General features: G+C 35.7%; 1 protein-coding gene across 2 annotated transcripts; it reads right to left on the bottom strand.

Moving 5' to 3' along the window:
* Window positions 1–14,610: 14,610 nt before the first annotated feature.
* Window positions 14,611–21,073, bottom strand: LOC8283697. Of its 2 annotated transcripts, none has more exons than XM_015720598.3 (6): window positions 20,950–21,073; window positions 20,160–20,732; window positions 17,467–19,067; window positions 15,942–16,124; window positions 15,650–15,827; window positions 14,611–15,564 (listed from the first exon to the last, which is right to left on the bottom strand). In XM_015720598.3, exons 2-6 carry the CDS (start codon window positions 20,722–20,724, stop codon window positions 14,795–14,797), a joined length of 3,297 nt encoding a protein of 1,098 aa, XP_015576084.2. In that variant the 5' UTR covers window positions 20,725–20,732; window positions 20,950–21,073; the 3' UTR covers window positions 14,611–14,794. The 2 variants fall into 2 exon arrangements, with proteins under 2 accessions (XP_015576084.2, XP_015576085.2); XM_015720599.3 differs by having other exon boundaries at window positions 17,467–19,061.
* Between the last annotated feature and the right edge of the window lie 383 nt (window positions 21,074–21,456).

Here is a 21,456-nt window from a genome sequence, read left to right as displayed (position 1 = left end):
GAAGTGTATACTTGTATTGATTAATTCACACTAAAGCTACTTACAATGAGCACACTTCCTCTCTCTACAAGCTCTCTTCTTTCATATATCACACACAGTCACACACCTTGTATTAATTTACATAACTATTCCTACAACTATCTCTACATAGAGCATCTCTCTTTGCTCTATGTAGAGCAATACTCTTTCCCGCTATATGGCTACATTTTGGCACACCTTGTGCCCACACACTCTTGTTTTATTACTGCCCTTGTTCCCTTTTATGGACTCACTTTCTCCAGCCCTTTTTCTCTCTTTTCTCTCCCTTTTTCACTCCCTTCCTTCCTTCCTTCGAAATGGTACAAATAGGGGGTATTTATAGCATTTTTCCCCCTGTCCGCCAACATGGCCGTGTTCCTGGCCGTGTTGGTAACACGGTTGGGAGCATGGCCGTGCTCAAGGCCGTGTTGGGAACACGGTCTGGGATAATTAGCCGTGTTACCTACTGTGGCCGTGTTTCCCGAAGCTTCTAGGCCTTTCGCATTTGTATCCAGCCAACACGGGCGTGTCCTTAGGCGTGTTGGTGAACACGGGCAAGGTTGAAACAAAACGGGCGTGTCCGTGGGCGTGTTGGTCAACACGGGCAGTGTTGAATCCAACACGGCCGTGTCCGTCCATGCGGGCATAATTTGGGCAGTTTTTTGGCGCATCGGTAGCCTTCCTTGCCTGGTTGCGAGGCGGGCACGTGACATTCTCCCCCACTCAATCCGGCAACGCCCTCGTTGCCTTCTCGTAAGCTCTTGGTTTCCTCCTCGAGTTGCCACAAATCGCGAATCAGCTCCCAACTTGTCTCACTTCCGGGGAGTCCCTTCCTCAAGAAACTCCGTCATGGGAGGTTGTCTGGATTGTGGCGCCTTATGATGGGAGATGATGTAGTCCACCTCTTTGTCCTACTGAGCCCGCACCTTCCAAAGAGCTCTTATAGACTTACCCCGGCTTGGGTCATCGTGATCCTCCTTATAAAGCCTCAACATGCTCGGGATGGACCTTGATGCCTTTGTGGAAGATCTACCTTGCTACTCTACCTTTGTTCCCCTGAGTCTCCAATGAAGTCCGTCGTCTTTGCTATGCCAGTATAACTTGACAAGCACTTTATCCCCGTCCTTGAACTCCATTGGTCTCCTCTTGTTGTCTGCCCGCTCCTTCACTTGCTTGAATGTCTTCTCCAAAATAGGCTCGAGCAACGTCGTCTTGCTCCTTCCATTCCTTCGCAAGCTTGAAGGCGGGTAGACTGCGGTTCGTCCAGATCAAGGCAAGAGTACCTGGTGTGTAGGGTTGCCGACCCATAACTATCCTCGAATGGACTCTTGCCTGCACACTCACTTCTTTGCAAGTTGTACAAGGATTGGGCAACATCAAGCAGCTTCGCCCAATCTCCTCGCGTAGTGCCTCTAATAACTTCCGAGAGTGTACTGATCCTCTCGGTTTGCCCAATCGGTTTGGGTCTCGCATGCCTTCGTAGGGTCCGGAAGTGCTAAGACAGGCTCCTCCATAATGGCCTTCTTTTAGCCTCTCAAGGCTTGTTGGCACTTCGTAGACTACTCCCAAGCTTGACCCTTCCTTAATACACCCGGAGTGGCAATGGAAGAATAGCCCTTGATGAACCTTCCGATAATGGTTCACCAAACCAAGGAAAGAACTCACCTCGGTCACCTCGGTTGGCAGCTCCCAATTCTTGGATGGCCTTCACCCTTAATCCATCCATCTTTTCCATCGCCAACAATACGCCTTAGGAATACCACTTCCCGTTGGGCAGATGAGCATTTTTCTCTGACATAGAGCTCTTTACCCCTCAAGGCTTTCAACCCTAGCCTTTGAAGCTCTATGTACTCCTTGAATTGCCTCCTTAGTTCCCCTAACTTCGGAGGCGCCGTACGATAGGATGCAAAGGCGGGTGGTTTGGCTCCCAATTCCAGCTCGATCTCGTGGTTCACCTCTCGTTGCGGAGGAAGCTTCTTCGGCAGCTTAGGCGGCATAACATCTTCGAACTCGTCAAGCATGCCTCGGATAGGGCTTGAAAGTATAGCACCCTAAACAAGAGGACCTCCTTTCATCTTGAGGGTTGCTAGGAAGGTTGGCTCCTTCCTTTTTAATCCTGTTTAGAGAGCTGTAGGGCCGATACCATCTTTTCTTGACTTAACTCCCTCTTTATCGGCACAACACAAGGTCGACCATTCTCCATTATGCACATAGTGTTGGCGTAAGAAACCAAGAATGCCTTCACCATGTCGAGGAAGTCCATACCAAGATAAAACCGTTGATTAATAAGAGCAATGGTGATATCGACCTTACCTTGCCATTGACCTATTCGGATGTTAGTCCTCCTCGCCATGCCAATGATAGGTAGCCTCTCTGCATTTTCTCCCTTTAATGAAGCCCTTTTCCTTTTCATAAGGCAACTTCATAAAGTCAGCCACCTCCTTCGCCATGTACCTGTATCTGCTTCGGTATCCTCCATGGCTTGAATACTCCTGCCTCTGATATTCGTCTCCACGTACATCCGACCACGAGACTTTTGCTCCACTTTAGCTTGGATAGCATTGAGGAGTCGAAGGGAAGCAAGTCTTCGTTCTTCTTCTTGCCTCTCTTCCTCGGTGATTACTAATGCTCCAAGCTTCCCACGCTTTGGACACTCATATGCACGATGATGTCCATCGCAGATGAAGCGGGCAAGCTTTCTCGGGAAGAACTACACTGTCTTCCTTCTTCCACTTGCCCTTATCCCTGCATGAAGCCTTACCATCCTTGGCGGAAGATTTTCCCTCTATCTCCACCACCTTCGTCACTTCCTTCGTACTTCCATCTTGGTAATAATATTACTTAAGTAGAGAGAGATACGGACTTTACCTTGATGGCGTCGTCCACTATGCTCAAAGTAACAAAATATCCTTCCAACTGTCACAAGAATTCGTCGATCTCCCTAGCACTCCTAGCCCCACCGTAGGCCTTTGGTTTAGGAGCATCGACTCTGTGAACCGTCACTCCTTGCGCTCCCCCACTATTTGCCAACGCGGTCTTGCACAAGTTAAGCTCCCTCGAGCTTATCAACCTTCTCCAAGTATTGGCCAAGTAACTGGTTAAGAGTCACATTGCAGGTACCTTGCATCTCCCAGCGAAGCTCTACATCGTCCCCCTTGGACTCTAGCTTCTCGATGCAAAGGTCCACTTCTTGTCCCTTATTGTCCCTCGAGCACATTTACGGCACCTTCCATCTCCTCGCGAAGCTCCCCGTCGTCCCCCTTGGACTTTAGCTTCTGGATGCGAAGGTCCACCTTGCATCTTCCCGCGAAGCTCTCTATCGTCCCCCCTGGACTTTGGCTTCTCGACGCGAAGGTCCACTTCTTAGGAGCCTCATAGTCCCTCGATAAACTGTCGGCGAGAATCATTTAAGGCACCTTCCATCTCCTCGCGAAGCTCTGTGACGTCCCCCTTGGACTTTGGCTTCTGGATGCGAAGGTCCATGTCTTCGATCCTAACCCAATCGGACATGGCAGTCTCCCCTTGACTAGCCTTTCCTCCATCGCGCCAACCACGTCTCAGGACTTCTCCCTACGGCCCTTTTCCCGCTATCCTTTCCTCCTTCCCTTAGAGGAGCGGTAGAAGTGGATTGCTCACCAATTCGGGACTTATCCCTTCAGCCCTTTCCGCTACCCTTTCCTCCTTCCCTTAGAGGAGCGGTAGAAGCGGATTGCTCACCACTTTTGGCCATTACTTCATGCAAGAATTCTCCCAAAGAACTTACCCGCGCTATACTTCCAACTATGGCGTGATACCAATTCTGCTATGTCTCGAACTTGGCTCTGATACCAACTGTCACGTGAGTTTTGTTTTATCTCCAAAACTTTGCCCACGTGCGGCCTAGCTTGCTTGATTTCCCCGAAATTCAAGATAGCTAGTCAGCCTACCCTTGATTGCCAAACCCGGCAGAATAATAGCAAATACGCTAGCGGAAGTAAATTCACGAAAGTGGCACAAAGAGACGCAAGAGTTATGGAAGTGTATACTTGTATTGATTAATTCACACTAAAGCTACTTACAATGAGCACACTTCCTCTCTCTACAAGCTCTCTTCTTTCATATATCACACACACTCACACACCTTGTATTAATTTACATAACTATTCCTACAACTATCTCTACATAGAGCATCTCTCTTTGCTCTATGTAGAGCAATACTCTTTCCCGCTATATGGCTACATTTTGGCACACCTTGTGCCCACACACTCTTGTTTTATTACTGCCCTTGTTCCCTTTTATGGACTCACTTTCTCCAGCCCTTTTTCTCTCTTTTCTCTCCCTTTTTCACTCCCTTCCTTCCTTCCTTCGAAATGGTACAAAGAGGGGGTATTTATAGCATTTTTCCCCCTGTCCGCCAACATGGCCGTGTTCCTGGCCGTGTTGGTAACACGGTTGGGAGCATGGCCGTGCTCAAAGCCGTGTTGGGAACACGGTCTGGGATAATTAGCCGTGTTACCTACTGTGGCCGTGTTTCCCGAAGCTTCTAGGCCTTTCGCATTTGTATCCAGCCAACACGGGCGTGTCCTTAGGCGTGTTGGTGAACACGGGCAAGGTTGAAACAAAACGGGCGTGTCCGTGGGCGTGTTGGTCAACACGGGCAGTGTTGAATCCAACACGGACGTGTCCGTCCATGCGGGCATAATTTGGGCAGTTTTTTGGCGCATCGGTAGCCTTCCTTGCCTGGTTGCGAGGCGGGCACGTGACATACAGCAGCGCACATGCCCATAGAAGATTACCAGTAGTTCAAATGGGCCCCAAGGAGTACAGGCTTTGGAGCACTAGCAGTTAACGGGGACACGGAACATCAGCGTTGGCGCAGACTGCTTGACGCGTCGCCACAATCGTGGGAACGGAGCAGCCCGCAACCCAGCCAGATGTGGGGCACAGACACAATGAAGGAGCAATAGCAGTCAGCTGCCATCGCGTGCATTGACTAGCCCGCGATATAGGCAAACGCTGCAGCAGCTTGGCGAGGGAGTAGCCCGCTTGGGCGCTGGAAGAGCGAAAATTTGAATTTTTGGGTAATTTTGGGCAAAATTAAATTAATTAAATTCAATAAAAATTAGGAATTAGTTATAAGAAAAATAGAGTTGTTTTTAAGTTAAAATACTCTTTAAAAATCAAATACGTATCCATCTCCTCCACATACATAGTCATGTCATTGATTTAGGACTTTGTTTTAGGATTTATTTTAGGATTTATGTTTAGTTATTTTAGAATATCATTGTAGTTGCCTTAGGATTTAATTTTTCTAGGTTCTTTAGGATTTTTTATTTTTCTTTCTTTCTATTTTTTTATAATTATCAATGATGTATTTTTAAGTGTGCTTCTAATATTGGATTAATGGAGTTTGGAATTCAAGTTCATGGCTTACTTTGCATTGCTAAAATTGAGGAGATTGTTCTATTTCTTTTCTCATTTCTTATTTTTTATTTTCATATATGCTAATGACATTAAGGACAATGTCAAATTTAAGTATGGGGGAGGGAAATAAAATAATTCCTTTAATAAATTTTATATGCCATGTGAATTAGCAACTTTGATTAATTTTAGTAAAATTTTAGATTTTTCTATTGAGCCTTCTGTTATTATTCTTTATAAGAGTCAATGAAAGAATGCTATTATGCCAAGTTTTTTTTAACTCTTGAGTTAGTATTTAAAATATGTATGTGTGAACTCATGAGTTTAGGTGTGTTTAATTGATCAAGTATCTATTTTTTGCATATGAAATAATGAGTAGTTTGACAAGTTTGAGTTGGGTATAATTAGAAGTGTATGATTTAGATTATTATCTCCTGGTTATTAAATTGGTTTGCTTAAATTTGTGAGATATGATATGGGTTAGTAAAAGCTCTAAGTAACTTAATCTACTCTGCTAATTTTAATTGCTTTGTAACCGAGAATCTTCATGACTAATGTCGATTTCGAGTAAAAAAGGCAATTAAGATTATGAGTATACAAAGCATCTTGATGTATGTTTTGTCGAGTAACCAAGTGTATTTATTACCCATGTTTCTACTTACATAAAAAGACATAACTTCTCAAGAAAGAAAATAATTCCTTAAGTATCAATTTTAAACCCAAAGGGGTGTAAGAAAAAAAGAAAAATAAAGAAAAATAAAAAAGCTTCAAAATAAAAGTGATGTAAAACAAATGCCTATTATCTCTTATTTTAAATGAAGGTTTTTCTTTTGAATAAGTTATGATGATTTAGATTATGCATCACAATTGTATCCTTTAAAGACATGTATGCTATTTGTTGTGAAATATGTGTGAAGGATTAGATGTTTGAATCTTTTGTCAACAATGATTAAGTTTATACTTTTGAAGAAAGATTGATGATTCAAGTAGTTCTTAGATTGGCATGATTTTTGCATTAGTGAAATTCTTTTGAGTAATAGCTTGAAGCTGATTATGATTGTTCTTTATGAGTCTTGGCAAAATTAATTTCTAAGTTGCTATTTACCTGAGAATAACTAAAAGTTTAAGTGTGGAGGTATTTGATAAGTCTACATTATATATAATTATTTATGGTATTTTAGAGCTTTAATTATATATTCTCTATATATAATATGATAGAAATATGTCCTTTTTGCTCATTTTAGCTTCATTATCCAATTTCAGGTAATATTAACCAAAGAGAGAAATATGAAGAAAAATAATAAAAAATAAGCTTAATTGGACATGTTTGTGTCAACGCCCAAGACTGGGACACGTGGATCTATACGTGTGTGCTAGCCCAATTCTACTATTTACCTAAGGGACAATTTAGTTATTTTATATTATTATTAGGATTTATAATAAGAGTTATTATGGAATAATATTTGGTGGAAATAAGATATTTATAGTTTTATTTATTAGATAGACTTACCTTGGATATACTTATCTATATGAAGACTTATCTTGGTGGATGACTCTTTTCTATATATAATTTCTGTAAATCTAGTTCTAAAAAAGAGGAGAAGAAGTCTCTCTTATCTGCTCACTGCTGCATCTCTCATTTACATATGTCCACCATTCTTGTTTTTGCAATCCTTTCTACAGTTCATCGTCTCTAAACATTTTTAGTCTTAGTTTTTGTTATTCTTTCAAGATCTAAGGATGACCAATCATCTTCCTACCTTGAAAAATTCTGGATCTAAAGAGAGCTTTTCCTTTTAGCTTTGTTTTTATGTTTTTCTATTTAATTACCATGATCATTGGGTTAAATTAAATATCTTAGGCTAGTTTTCTTAAGTATTTAGTTTTGCCTTTTTACTTATGTATGAACCTTGTTATCTTTTTAATTAATGAGTATTTTTTTACCTTCATATTTTTATTAGTTCCAGTTATTATTATTGGTTGACTATCATATTAATTTAATAATAATTATTGTTATGAAAATATTTAGGTTGAATGTATTAGAGACATCATCTTTGCTTCAATCTATGTTTATATAAGAAATTTTAGTTACATCATTAGATTGAGAAATTAAAGGAAAATAAACATCACCATCTCATTCATTAGATCTATGTTTAAGGTTAAAACAAGGAGATTATTAAGTAATTAGCCAGGCTAAATACTGTTTTTATCATATAGTTTTCAGAAATCATCTCATTCGCATATTTACTTTATTAGTGTATTTATTTTTATGAATTTTATATCTCTCAAAATATTATTTTAAAGTGTTTAAATTTATTTTGTTTTATGTTGATAATTAGTCTTTATAATAAGTGACTCAGAGTTCCTTAAGAGATAGACCTCGAAGTCAATTTACTGCTTTACTATAAAAGCAGTTCCTGCACTTGCGAGTAATAAATTTAACACATCAGTTAATAATAGAAAATTATAGATATTTTTCAAGATAAATCTTGATCCAAACTCAAAAAAGATTGCAGTAAATCTAACAACTATCTCACAATAATTCATAAATTCACATCATCAAATAGAAAAATTAAAGATTAGAGACTTTTTGAAGATAAATTCATTATTTTCTTAATCTTATGAGAGTTAAATCCAAGTCAAATTTTTATTTAGTTGATTTTTTGTGTTAGTTTAAATTTAAATGTACTAAAATACTTCAAAAAACGACCACATTATGTGATTTTCTTAGTATTTAAAAGTTATAGAAGATGAATATTGAATTTCAAAACTCGATTCTACAGAAAGCTAAATACTTAAATCTATTTTGTAGGAAACTCAAAATATAGTATATATATATATATATATATCACAAGTATATATTTTAGAATTTAGTAAATTTGTGTTTATATTGTATGTGCTTGATATATAATTTATAAATTTTTGTATATTGATTATTATATAATATAGATATATAAATGTCATACATCAGTTATAAGTTATATATATATATATATGTGCGTGTGTGTGTGTGTGTATATGTGGATAAAATATCTATTTCTTTTTACCACAATGGATATTGGAAAGAAAATATGAGATACGTAAACTTTGATACAAAAAATATTTAGTAGCAATAGCTTTTAGATTCAATTTCATGAATTGATGTTATAAATTAAACCTTGTGTAACTAAATAGTTTTTATAATTAGTTATGAGTGATTAGAATTATTTATTAGAACCTATAGTACTTTGCAGGAAATATATAGATTTTAATAAATTCAAAAATGGTAGTAGATACTTACTATATACTTATAATATAATTAAAATATACTATATATTATTAAATTTATGAATTTATTTTAATTTAAGTTGAATATACTCATAATATACTTCGATGATGCCTTTTCTATATTTGAAATAAACTTGATACCGAGTCTCCATTCTTGTTCACTGCGTTTTAATTTTGATTTGATTCGACATTATCTTCATAAAGTTTAGAAAGTTGTTGTCCTTCAGTATGAGAATGCTCGATATATCAATAAGGATAATAAATATTATGTCCATATCGATATATAAAATAATATAAAAAATGATGTTAAAATCTAAACAGAGAAAATTCGATAAAAACCAAAGTATCATATACCTGTAATAGACTGATTATATACTTAATAGGGTTAAGCACGGATCGGTCCAATTCGGTTATTTATAAATCACCAGTACCATACTAAACCTCGGTTATTTTAAAATTGAAGGTACCAGTACCGTACCAAACATAAAAGGATCCAATACCGTATTGTACGGTTCAATACAGTTCGGTTCGGTGCTATTTTCGATTCTAAATAATTTTAAAAATATAACTTTAATCTCATCTTTAATCAAATACATTTAGAGAAAATTTAAATTAAAATTGCAATCACATTCTTGAACAACCTGTTTCGCAATTCAGTCACTTTCAAATACAATAATTCATTCAATATTCAAAGATAAACCATTAAAATATATATTACTGCAAGCATAAAAATATTTTACAGATGGCAATCATTAAAATAAATAAATTTATAAACTTTATGTAGCACTAAAATACATGTCCAAAATTAGCAAAGGAATGTTATTACCTCCCCTCAAAATTAGCACTCCACATTTAATTTTGGCATAAGTAACTCACCAATCTCAGGATCTTGAATAATTCCTACAACAAAAGTAAAATATTACATCAATAATACTTAACAACATCAACAATAAACAAACATATGTAAGAAGTAAAGAAACTTTACCTGACTCTATACTTTCAATATCCTCTATTGATTCTTCTAGTTGAATATGTTTATTTGAACTACTAAGCCAATCTTGACAACAAATGAGGAGCTCCGTTGTTGTAGGAAGTAAAGAACTTCTATATTGTTAAAAGATGTTTTGACAATTTTTTTTCAAGTTTTGTTTGATCTTTTTTCAAAAAAAATTAAATTTATAAATATAATTTAATATATTTTTTATGTTTTAATATTAAATTATAATATTTTAAAAGTTAATAAATTAATTATTTCTAAATATTTAATTTTTTAAGTTTTATTAGTATAATAATATAAAAATTATTTTTAAAATATTTATTTCTTAATTTTAATATTTATATAAATGAATACTTTTAGTATAATTAATATTATTATTCTTAAAATAAAAATATTATATAATTAAAAATTAATTTATTAATAAATATAGTGTAAATAATATTATATTTATATAATAATATCTTTTATAATTTTTACTAATTTATATAACTTTTTATTAAATTAAGTAATTTTTTAATTAACTTGTCAAAAATTTCTAGATAGTAAATAAATTTTAAATCTAGTATTATCGTATGTATACTATATTACTAGTATCAATATACTATATGACATATTAATATATATAACTTATATTGTTTATAGAGTATAAAGTATATTATAATATTATAGTTATTTTTAATATGTATTATTTTTTATATTTCGATAACAATTGCTTGAATTATATAAATGATAAATATAAAATAATTTTTAATAGAGTATATGTATTATTTTTTTTAATATATGTATTTTTTATATAATATAAATAATTATTTATAAATATATATAAAAAATTCGGTTTTACGGTTTGGTCCGGACCAGTACAAGACGGATCGGTTCTGGTACGGTTACGGTACGGTTTTTATTAAAGAACTAGTACCATACTGTAATAGTAAAAAAATTCAGATCGGTTCAATTCGGTTATAAAAATTTTCGGTTTTTTCAGTTCTGGTACTTTTCGGTATGGTTATTCGGTTCGGGCGGGAATTACCGAGATCCATGCTCAGTCCTAATACTTAATATATATTATCTACTGTTTACCTTAAAAATTGTTTAAATATCTTTTTTAGAAAATAAATTTTTTTATATAATATATAATTGACATAGTCCTTTTATATATCATATTCATATTATAGTCCATATATAAAGTTCTTATAAGATATATATCAAACAAACACAATATTTATATAAATTTACTAAATTAAGAAAATATATACTTATATATACTCGATATATACTTAGTATATACTGCTCACTATATACTCTTAAAATTATTTTATATATTTTTATATAATGTATAATTAATGTATTTTATTTATTTATTTATGTAATACTCGAAATTTTCTTTTAATAAATGATAATATTAATAGTAATTAATAAATGAGTTTTTATTTAAATTAATTTTACTTTATTTTTATTTGATTTAATTGGAATGATTTAAATGAAATTTTAATGCTAGACAAATAAGGGAGTTATTTTATATATCCAATTAGTTTGATTTTTAAGAAATTAATTAAGTTCTTTGGAAAATGGATTATAATTTCGATCTTTCAATTTTCCCCCAAAATGAATATATAAATTAATTTCTTTATTGAAATTTATGAAAGAATTAGTAAATGATATTTTATAAAAGAATTATTGGAGAAAAGGGCATTTTAATTAGCTAATGGTGTTAAATTTTAATTGAAAAATATTTAGCAAATTAATTAATTAAATTAATTATGTTAGGATTAAATTAGAAATTTATTTTGGAATAAGGATTAAAAATATAAATTTATTAATATGAAGTTTTAATGAAAATTTGTATGTTTGGTATTTTTATAATTAAATATATCGGCAAGGGCTTTTTGATAATTTTATATTTAATAACAAGGTAAATAAGTAATTTTTTATTTTCAATAATTTTGTTGTGGCCCAAATTAAATAGTTAGGGGCTTAATTGAAAAGGTAAAAAAAAAGTTTGAGAATTAATCGGAAATTTTATTGGGCGAAATTGCTAGTAATTAAAAATTGAGGGACTAAATGGTGAAGAAGAAAAGTTAAGGACCAAATGCCGATAATGAATGAAAGAAAAGAAAAGAAGAAAAGAAGGAAGAAGAAAAAGACGTTGGGAGAGGGGAGCTCGGGTCGGCTTCCATGGCAGACGGGGATTGCGTCCGTCTGGGACACGGCGGAGCGGGCCCGAGATGCAGCAAAGGCCCGCGAACTCGATGGAGGAGGTGGCAGCAACTCCGGCGGCGTCAGGTGGCAGCAAATAGGCGGAAGGGGGCAGTAGCTTCTCGCCGTCATTGTGGTCGTCTCTAGCAGCCATTTTGGGTGGTTCTGGTCTCAAAATGACCAGCAACCGGTGAGCTTTCTTCTTTGCCCATCATCTCTCTTAGAGGCTGCCATAATTGCAAGATCCGGTGAGGTGAAAAGAGTAGGGGCAGCCAGAATTTTAAGCTTTTCCGGCGAGGGATGGATGATCGGAAGGCATTCGGACTCTCCTCAGCTCAAGCTTTCTAATGGCACCGGTTTCGTGGCGATCATAATCTGTTTGAAAATCGACAGCTGAGATCATCCGTAAATCTCTTCGGATGATAGGGGGTTGGATCGAAAGATCAGAAGCTGGGATCGTCATCAGCGCGTCGTTTCGAGTCTGATGGTGCGTTCAGATCGTCGATCGGACTCCGGCGGTGGGAGGCGAGTCGACCGAGCGATCAAGTGTCTAGGTAATTCTCTGGCCCGTTGATTTTAGAATTCATTAATAAAATTATGTGTTTATTAAATTGTGTTGAGCATTAGAAATATTGTTAGTTAAAATAAATAGTTTGTCGGACTATCTGCCACTAGTCGTGATTTGTGATGTGCGGCGAAGTCGGTAAAAATAGTGAAATCTTGGGAACCCGACTCCCGTTAAAATAAATTGTTGAATATTTGAACTGTTTTCTGGTAGGTCCTGGACCCGTTTTATGGGGGGTAAACAACCATGTTTAGGGGAGGTTCTGCTGAATTTTCGGTAGAATTTACTCGAGTCAAATTTTTAGACAGTCAGTCCTATGAATCTAGACCTAAGGGTAATTGTCAAATATTTCAATGTTATTGATTGAATTGTTTTCCATGATGAGATAATCCGTCAATTCGGCTCGCTCCACCGGAGGCATCGAAGCAGAGCTAGGAGGTCGTCAAAGCTGGGACGGCTGTAGAACATGCTATTTGATGAGTTGCACCGGTATGAATTAGAGACAGAAAATAAGGGGTAAAGGTTTGTAAGTTTAAAAGAAAAGTTTAGGACTTGCCCTGGTCGAGCATTGCTCTCTGGGCTGAGTAGAGTGAGTTTGCCGGAGTAAAGGTTCCTGGTCGAGCATTGCTCTCTGAGCGCCGGCTTATTTGGAAACCTAAGTGACCAGACTGGTGTTAAGGACCCTGGTCGAGCTTCGCTCTCTAGGCGCCAGTCTTATTGGAGTAAGAGAGTCGAAAGGCTAAGATTGATAGTGAAAATTAAATGACTGAACTGGAGTTAAGGACCCTGGTCGAGCATCGCTCTGTGGGCGCCAGTTCTGTTGGAATGAGAGAGTTGAGATGTTAGTGTTGGGATTAGGGTTCTGAAGTATTCCGTTCCGTAGTATGTGAAAGTTATTTTTTTTATTTAAGCATGGCATGTATGTATATTTTTGCATGACTTAATGTCTACTTCAAATTAAATAAATGTGTTATTGAGTTTGAAATTGTCTTTGGATATATGATTGTAACTCTCTCTCGAGACTGACAGTCTTAATTTCACTGCTTTTCAGGTGATTATTAGCCTTCCTACAGTTCTTATATAGCAACCCGACTCCTTCATCATCGGATTGATGTAATTGATTTTGGTATTGCTTGACTTGTAAAATTTTAGATTCTCTGCAGTAGAAATTTTAAATTATATAAATTTAGGTCTTCCCTAATTATGCAGGCAGACCGAATTAAATATGTAGAATTTGATGGTTAAGGTTAATTGTGAACCATGCTTTGGATTGAGTCTGAATTTCAATTTGATTGAGTTAATGAATGGTCAGGCTTACTACGGAATTCGATAGCCTTACGCCTACTTATTCCCTAGTGCCAGTCACAGACCCACAAGGTCGGGTCATGACAACTTAAGTCAAAGGTATAGATTTGTAAAGAAGTAAAACAAGAAATATTTTTGTAATTACTTTTAAAAAAAGCATATGGGTGTAAATTCCCCAAACAAAAAAGCATCAAAACATGAGTCAAAGGCGTAAATTTATAAAGAAGTAGAACAAGAGATATTTTTATGCTAGGCGGTATGTTGTAGATGATGCTTTAGTCAATATCTACCATGATAATTTGGTTTTTATGCCATATATACCTTGGTGCCGCACCTCATCAATTTTGATGGTTCTTGGAACATGGAGTTAATCAATGTCAATTTTCTTCATATGAAGCTGAGTTAATTTTAGAAATTCCTAGACCAGGATTTGCTTGCCAGGACAAAACATGTTGGCACTTTGGTAAACAAGGAGTATATTACATGGTGGATATGCCTGATCATTTGAGTTCAAGAATAGCATCTAGCTATAGTAAAAATTTGTAGGCAACCAGTTAATTACCTTTCGTATGGCGTGTTTGCATGGCTCTAATCCCCTGCACAAGCTAATCTGCTCGTAGGTTATGTTCTAGTGTTACCTTCTTGTCCTTGATGTCGAACTTGTCTTGAGAACTCCATCCAGGCAATTTTCAGTTGCCTACTTTCAGCAAGCATATGAAGTAATATTCCATATGCAGGACTGGTTCAGAAATTTCCATGAGATGATAACTTTGGTGCTTGCAGCAAATGAACTACCAGAAAATACCAGCTGCCAAGGCCTTTTCTCTACAACAAGGCATTTAGCTATAAAAATCACAAATCAATATGAACGAAAGTGATTCAGCTTAAAGCCTTTTTGAGCTGCAACAAGTCTTAAAAGCTTTATACATGGAAAAGAGCAGTCAGTACTTAAAGAAAGCCAAGAAAGACTGATGTCCAATCACATTATATACATGTCATTCAAGAGAGGATAGATATCATCCGTCATTGAGAAATATCAATTATCTATTTCAAGGTTCAACAGTCTGGCCAAGCTCCTCCAACAGTACATGTTCCCAGTCCGAAGAGCCATCACAGAAACTAGCATGAGATTGATCCCCAAGCCTATTGATATCACGAGAACCAATCACTGGGTCATCCTTGACAAATAGATGGAACTCCTTGACTGGCAGTTTGTCTTCAGTAAAGTTACAATCATGATGTTGCAAGTGAGTTCTCATATTTACATCCAGAACTCTGTCCTCTGTTTCATCCGTACCAGTTGGCCAATGCCTTGGCAAACCTACATATCCAAGGTCAACACTTTCTGTGGACTCTTCCTTGTGCATGGAAAAATTGTCATCCCGGCATTTGAGGATATGAAATCTTGCCATAACCGAAGCTTCAACATCATTTAAATGACTAGTTGTATTTGAAACCAAGGAATCCTGGATGGATATGTCTGGCTTTTGGCCATCTTTCTCTTCACATACCCCTTTTTCAACATTGTTTGGACACGGAGAAAACTGAGAACTAGACAACTTATCTGCAGAACCCAACATTTTGTCCAAGGATGAAGTATTCACAGCATTTGTGCTGTCAACCCGGTATTTTAAGATATGATATCTAGCCGTAACATCATCAGCATGGCTGCTTGTGCATAAGATAGAAGACTCTGGAATGGAAGTATCTGGGAGAGGGCTACCCTTAGTATTAGATGCCAACACGTTACCTGTGCATGGATCAGAACGAATATTGGACTTTGATAGTTTCTCTTCAACCATACAGTTTTCTGGTGAACCTGGAGCAGCAGAAAATATATTTAGATGAAATAAGAATGAAAATTCCAGTGAAAAATTTGATATCACAAAGGTAATTTGGTTAACCATTTGCTTTTTCTGAGTCACATTTCTCCATCTCACTCTTTATTCGATTAAAGCGAGCCATACAACTAGCATAACATAATGAAGCTTCTGCTTCAAGCCACAGATTCTTGTACAAAAGAACTTGTGGCTCTGTTTCTTCCTCACCATGAAAATTCTCAGTAAGAGCATTCTTTATAGCCTGCAAATCAAAACTCATGGCAGAGAAATTCATCTTTCCTTTTCTTCTTCTACATAAGAAAAGGAATTGTATGGTTCAATGTCACAGAACTAAAGCAAACAGGAGAAAGAATACCTGGGTCATTTTATCACGTTTCAACATGTCTGCAGCAGCTCTAACAGAAACATAACTTGACAATGTCTCATCATTCTTACCAGAAGAAATGTTATGCTCGTCCTGGACATGCTGATATTTAACTGAGTATTGAAATTCAAGAGGATCGCTTCTAGATATCAGAAAGCCATTCCCATTTGTACCCTGAACAGTTCATTATTCAGTATAGGAATAAAATATTGAGACATCGAAGCTATTATTTTCTGAATGGGAAAATAGTTTACTAGAATAAATGAAGAATACCAATTCACTGCCAAAAAGGAAATTACAGAGCTGGATCATGGAAAGATCTTTTCCTCTCATCATTTCTACTCATGAAATATTTGTGGAAGAACAGAAAGGTCCACTAAGCCTTCAACTTCCACATTTTACAGAATGGATAACATTTTGAATGCCTGATACCAGTTAATCAGAATTTATTGTTGTGCAATTGTCTAAATAAGAAGATAAAATTGCAATCAAGTTCCTTTATACTTTTCTAATACTAAAACTGCTATAATTTACTAAAACAATAGGGAAAAAGGTGCTTGGTTTTACTGCCGTTACACATGACACAACTCTTCTCCTTTCGTTCCTCTCATTTTCACTATTACTAGATAGAATGAATTTTTATTTATTTAAGTTTCCTATGAACTTCCTTTGGTTGGTTTAGAATGAAGATAAAATCATTTATCCAGTATGTACTACGAGTGTTTTCATTACGCTCCTTGTAACCTTGAGCACACATGGGATTATCATGTGAAGGGCACTTCTCCTTTAATCAAGAGTTCATGTACCAGATGATGTGGCAAGCAAAGCATTTCTTTTTCCATATTATCTTAATCAATCCTACAACATGTGGTCACCATAACAAATAGAAATAAAAACACTTGATTCCAAATCTCTTTTGTATCTGTCTGGGGGAAGAGAAAGTTCAGGCACGGAGAAAAACCATAAAAAGTTCAGGCACTCAAAATATCACTTTTCCACAAGGCCTAGTGACCAAAAGAATCCAAGTATTTTCACGTCTTTTTCACCTTTGACCAATGATTTTCATTGTAATTTTATCTAATTTGAATGATCTGTTAAGACTTCTACAACCGATATTATGCTGATTACAGTAGTAAGTTTTTTTTACTATTCATAATTTGTTTTCTCCCCTTCTCACCCTTCCCCTCTCTTCCCACCCCCCTGCAACCCTCCCCCTTCCCTGTCTACCTTTCTCTCATTTCCCCTCTCTTTGATCTTCCTTCTTTTCTGTCAAAGTGATCATAACTGCATTTAGTCCTTAAAATGGTTTGTCTTTAAGAAGCAAAGGAGAAGGGGGTTGAAGGACAGCGAAATGTTGGATATTGTTTTGTATAGAAAATTGCCTTTTGGTAAGAGATGAAAATAAAGAAGCAAAATTTAAATGTTTTTGGTCAAGAGCCTTTCTAGACTATTAAAGGCCACAAAGAAATGAGTTGATAAGATGAGTTACTACAAATAAGAAAATAAAAAAATTTACCTTCTGAAGCTTAGATGACTTCCCAGAAAGTTGAGCACCATCTCTTTCAGGAATAATTGATTCTTGTGTTGAAGTCATTCTCTCCACATTCTTTAACATACACAATTCAAGATTACTGATCATGCCTTTAAGAGCATTAGAATCATCTTCCTTCAGATCACACAGATCATTTGATAAATGAAATATAAGCAATTCTGACAGGTTCTGCATAGTATCAATCACTGTCCTAATATATGTCTTCTGTGTTGATACTCCTCCGCAAGCTTTAGTTAGCTTAATAGAAGCACTGTCTGCAGAAGGCGGTGAAGATAATACATGTTCTACAGCATGGAATGGAACATGTGATGAACATTCATCTGGGTCGTCATTCATATTCATCCCGACATCAGCAACACTAATAACTGGTGCAGAATTACTTTCAGTAGTCCATTTACCACTTTCACAACTTTGTTTCTCATTCTGAGGCAGTTTACCATTAGAATCATCAAATGATTTGTTAGGGAGGGCATCATCAGAAATTTGAACCTGATGGAACAAGCTAGGCTTTGTGCAATTAGCTCCAAAGTTCACAAAATGATCAATTCCTTCTCTGTGTAACATGTTATCAGCCAAAGGCCTCTTCATAGAAGAAGCTGAATAATTTTCCAAACTCCAGCCTTTTTGTTGGATTGACTTTTCACTTGTTTTTTCAGGTGAAACTTTTACAGCATCATCAGAACTGACAGAAAATGTTTGATAACCTTGATGATTTGAACCACTGCAGGCTTCTAAATTTTTCATATTTTGTGGAGTGACAGCCTCAGAAACTTCAAGCTGAGAAAAATTAGAAACTGGAGCCCCCTTCCAGCATGGTGAATCCACAGCAGGATTGTAATGATCTAGAGACTCAGTATGATTCTTTGCAGGATCAATAGCTTCATTTTTGTCCACTAAGCTTATGCCACCTAGACTTGTACAAGGAACTTGAATTACAGGTTTTTCTCCGGCAAAATGACCAGAGACATCCATAGAAGCATTTTGATTGCTTGATAATTCTTCATTTTTTGCTGAAGAAAAATTTGCAATAACCTGATCAGTCTTTCCTAGGTGGAAGCTGACTTGGCTGGCATCATAACAAACACTGCCTTTAGAAGTTATGAATGGACGAGGCTCCACCACAACAGAAGGACTATTGCAAGAGAAATCTTTATTATCCCCATCACTGCTAGTATTCACATTTTTTAATGAACCTTTATTGTGTTCTGGTGGTTTGATGACAACAGCAGGGGAAGAATATAGGATTGTTGCAATATCACTTGAAGTAGCATCATGCCTTCTCAAGCATTTTTCATTTGAAGCACTGTACGGCATGTGATGATTCCAGGAATTGACAGCTTTTTTGGATGGTACCTGAGAACAGGTTTCTGGAACTAGTAAAGTAGATGCCAGGCTTGAAGGTGTTGGATAATCACTAGGTGTGAACTTGCGATTTTCGCCCAGGAAGGATTTATAATCCAACTTTCCTACTCCTGCAGACTCAATTTGGGTTTCCCTACCAACTGTATCAGCACTTTGAGAAGCTTCATATTTGCTTGTGCTCTCAGATGCATATAGTCCTGCAACTAGTAGTTATAAAGAAAAGGCTCATAAAAGGTAACTCTCCTGAATTTATGAAAGAAGAAAGAATAATTAAATATTCAAGCTGAAGAAACATCTAAGAAGCCAACCCCAAGTCTCAAAGATAAGATCAAGGTAGAGTAGAAGAGTTCATACAATAATGGTTGAAATATCATTTCTGCATCTTTTCCTATGTAGGATAACAGATGAAAGAGAAGTTTTAAGTACATGTAAAACCCATAAGACAAGTATCTGATAACCTACCAGCACTGGACTGCTTAAAGACTATACGAAACAAGATTTCAAAGAATCAACTAGAGGAAGAATGATGAAACAACAAAACCACATATTTCTGTTGATTTCTTTCTGATGTTTATTACTAAACAATCACACTCATTTGACTTACAAAAATGCCTATTACATCCTTGAAAGGCAACAAAATGTTGAATACAGCGATAGCATCCATTTCCCAAATGCAAACTTCTCTGCATCTTAGAGGTCGTTTAACTAGTACTTGCCTGTTCACGAGGAAATGATAATTCTGATGGCAATCACCATGACACCAAAATGGCAATTCTTTCCCATTTTCATTTAGTTTTTTTCTTTTCAAAATTCCAGTCCATTAAGAACCACAATCTTCATTCTTCTCTGCCTTGCTAATGTCATAGACAGTCATTTAAGGGCGTTACACTAACAAGATAGGAAAAGCTAAAACTAGTTCCAGTACTTTAAAAATAAGAAGTTGCCTACACGAGAAAATTATGGACAACATATTTTGCATCTTCGGAGTCATATTTCCTCACTGGGCTGGGAGATAGCAAATAGACACAACATAACTGCTTAAGATGAATATATGGAAAGTCAATATAGACTAAGACTCTCATACAGAATCCATCATAATGTATGAATGCAAGCAAGGGCAACAAGCATCAAAGAGATGAACACCACAAATATAGATAGAAGTAATTAAAAGAAAAACCATGAATATAGAAAACATTAAGAAAATGTCACCAACAAATAATAAAACCCTATAAAAATATTGAAGAAAAATAAAAGCTTTCTGCATGATTTACCAACAATGATGAGAACAAGGATACCTTGATTCATGTAAGTCTCCTTTGAGCAGAAACTCCCATCAAGTTGCACCTGTTCACTCTGCAGCCAATCTGTGAGCCCATCCCACATACCACTCCACTGACCGGACAAGCTTTGAGTATAATCTTCAGAGGAACCAATGGATGTAGAAACACGAGAAGCAGACAATAAGCCATAATCAGAATGATGGGGGACTCCTCCCAAGGAACAATCGTTGCCAATTGCAGGTGAAATATAGGTAGAGGGATAATAAGGTTTAGCTTCAAGCCCAGTAACCCCACTTTGGCCGTATAAAACAGAATCAGTTGAGACTGAAACATGAGGGTTAGAAGAAGCAGAATATCTATTATATGAATTTGAATCAAGCTCGGGTTTTTGGATGAAAAAGTAATCAAACTCAGGCTGATGAGGGTTAACCCAATTGTGCAGAGAGTGATGATAAGAAGTTGGTTCAGTCAAGTCAACTAGTGGTTTTGGCACAGACCTATCAACAGTAAAAGGAGGAGCTAAAGCTGATAAGTTTGAAGATCCTCCTCCATAACCAAATGATCCTTGACCCATCATCATCTCATCAACTAATCAAAACCCACAAACATTCATATCAAATTAAAATCATTATAGTATCATAGAAAAAGGGAAGAAAAGAATTACATTAAATCTGAATAGAATGATGAGAATTGATCAAGAACCAGAATAGTGATCATAAAACAAATTTTAAAACAAAAAAGAAAGAATCAATTAACGAAACAATGGTGGGTAATTGAAATGAAAGTGAAAAAGGTAAATGATTACCTAAAGAAGATTGATTGCAAAAGAGCCGAGTGCTGTCGTACTTTCTACGCCTTTAAAGTTCAGAGAAAGCGGAGGAATTGTTACTTCATTCAACGAGTCTTTCTGTTTGGTCATTTATTTTGGCAAAAGAGCCTAATCCTTAAAAAGTAAATTTAAAATTACTTTAAGTTTAATAAATTAATAATTCTATTAATTAATAATTTCTTAAAAAATCAATTTTGTTCTTTTTCAGATAATTAATAATTTTATTATATAATAATTAATTACATTTTCAAAAATCTTTATAAATATTAATTATTAAAAATTATTTAGAAAGAAAATGCTAATTAGTTTATTTTCTTTTACATTTTTTATTGAAATAAATAATTTTATTCAATTCATTTTAAATCTAAAATTTAGGTGTTTAATTAAAATAAAAGTTCACTTAGAATTTTATCTTATTAGCTACATAAAATTTATCATAATTAAACTAAATTTTAAAATAAATACAATTTCAAAATTAAATCT

This window comes from Ricinus communis, chromosome 1, assembly GCF_019578655.1.
Source record: "Ricinus communis isolate WT05 ecotype wild-type chromosome 1, ASM1957865v1, whole genome shotgun sequence".
Classification (NCBI taxonomy): Eukaryota; Viridiplantae; Streptophyta; class Magnoliopsida; order Malpighiales; family Euphorbiaceae; genus Ricinus; species Ricinus communis.
The sequence above is the reverse complement of the archived record's forward strand: the minus strand, read 5'-3'. Positions and strand labels throughout refer to the sequence as shown.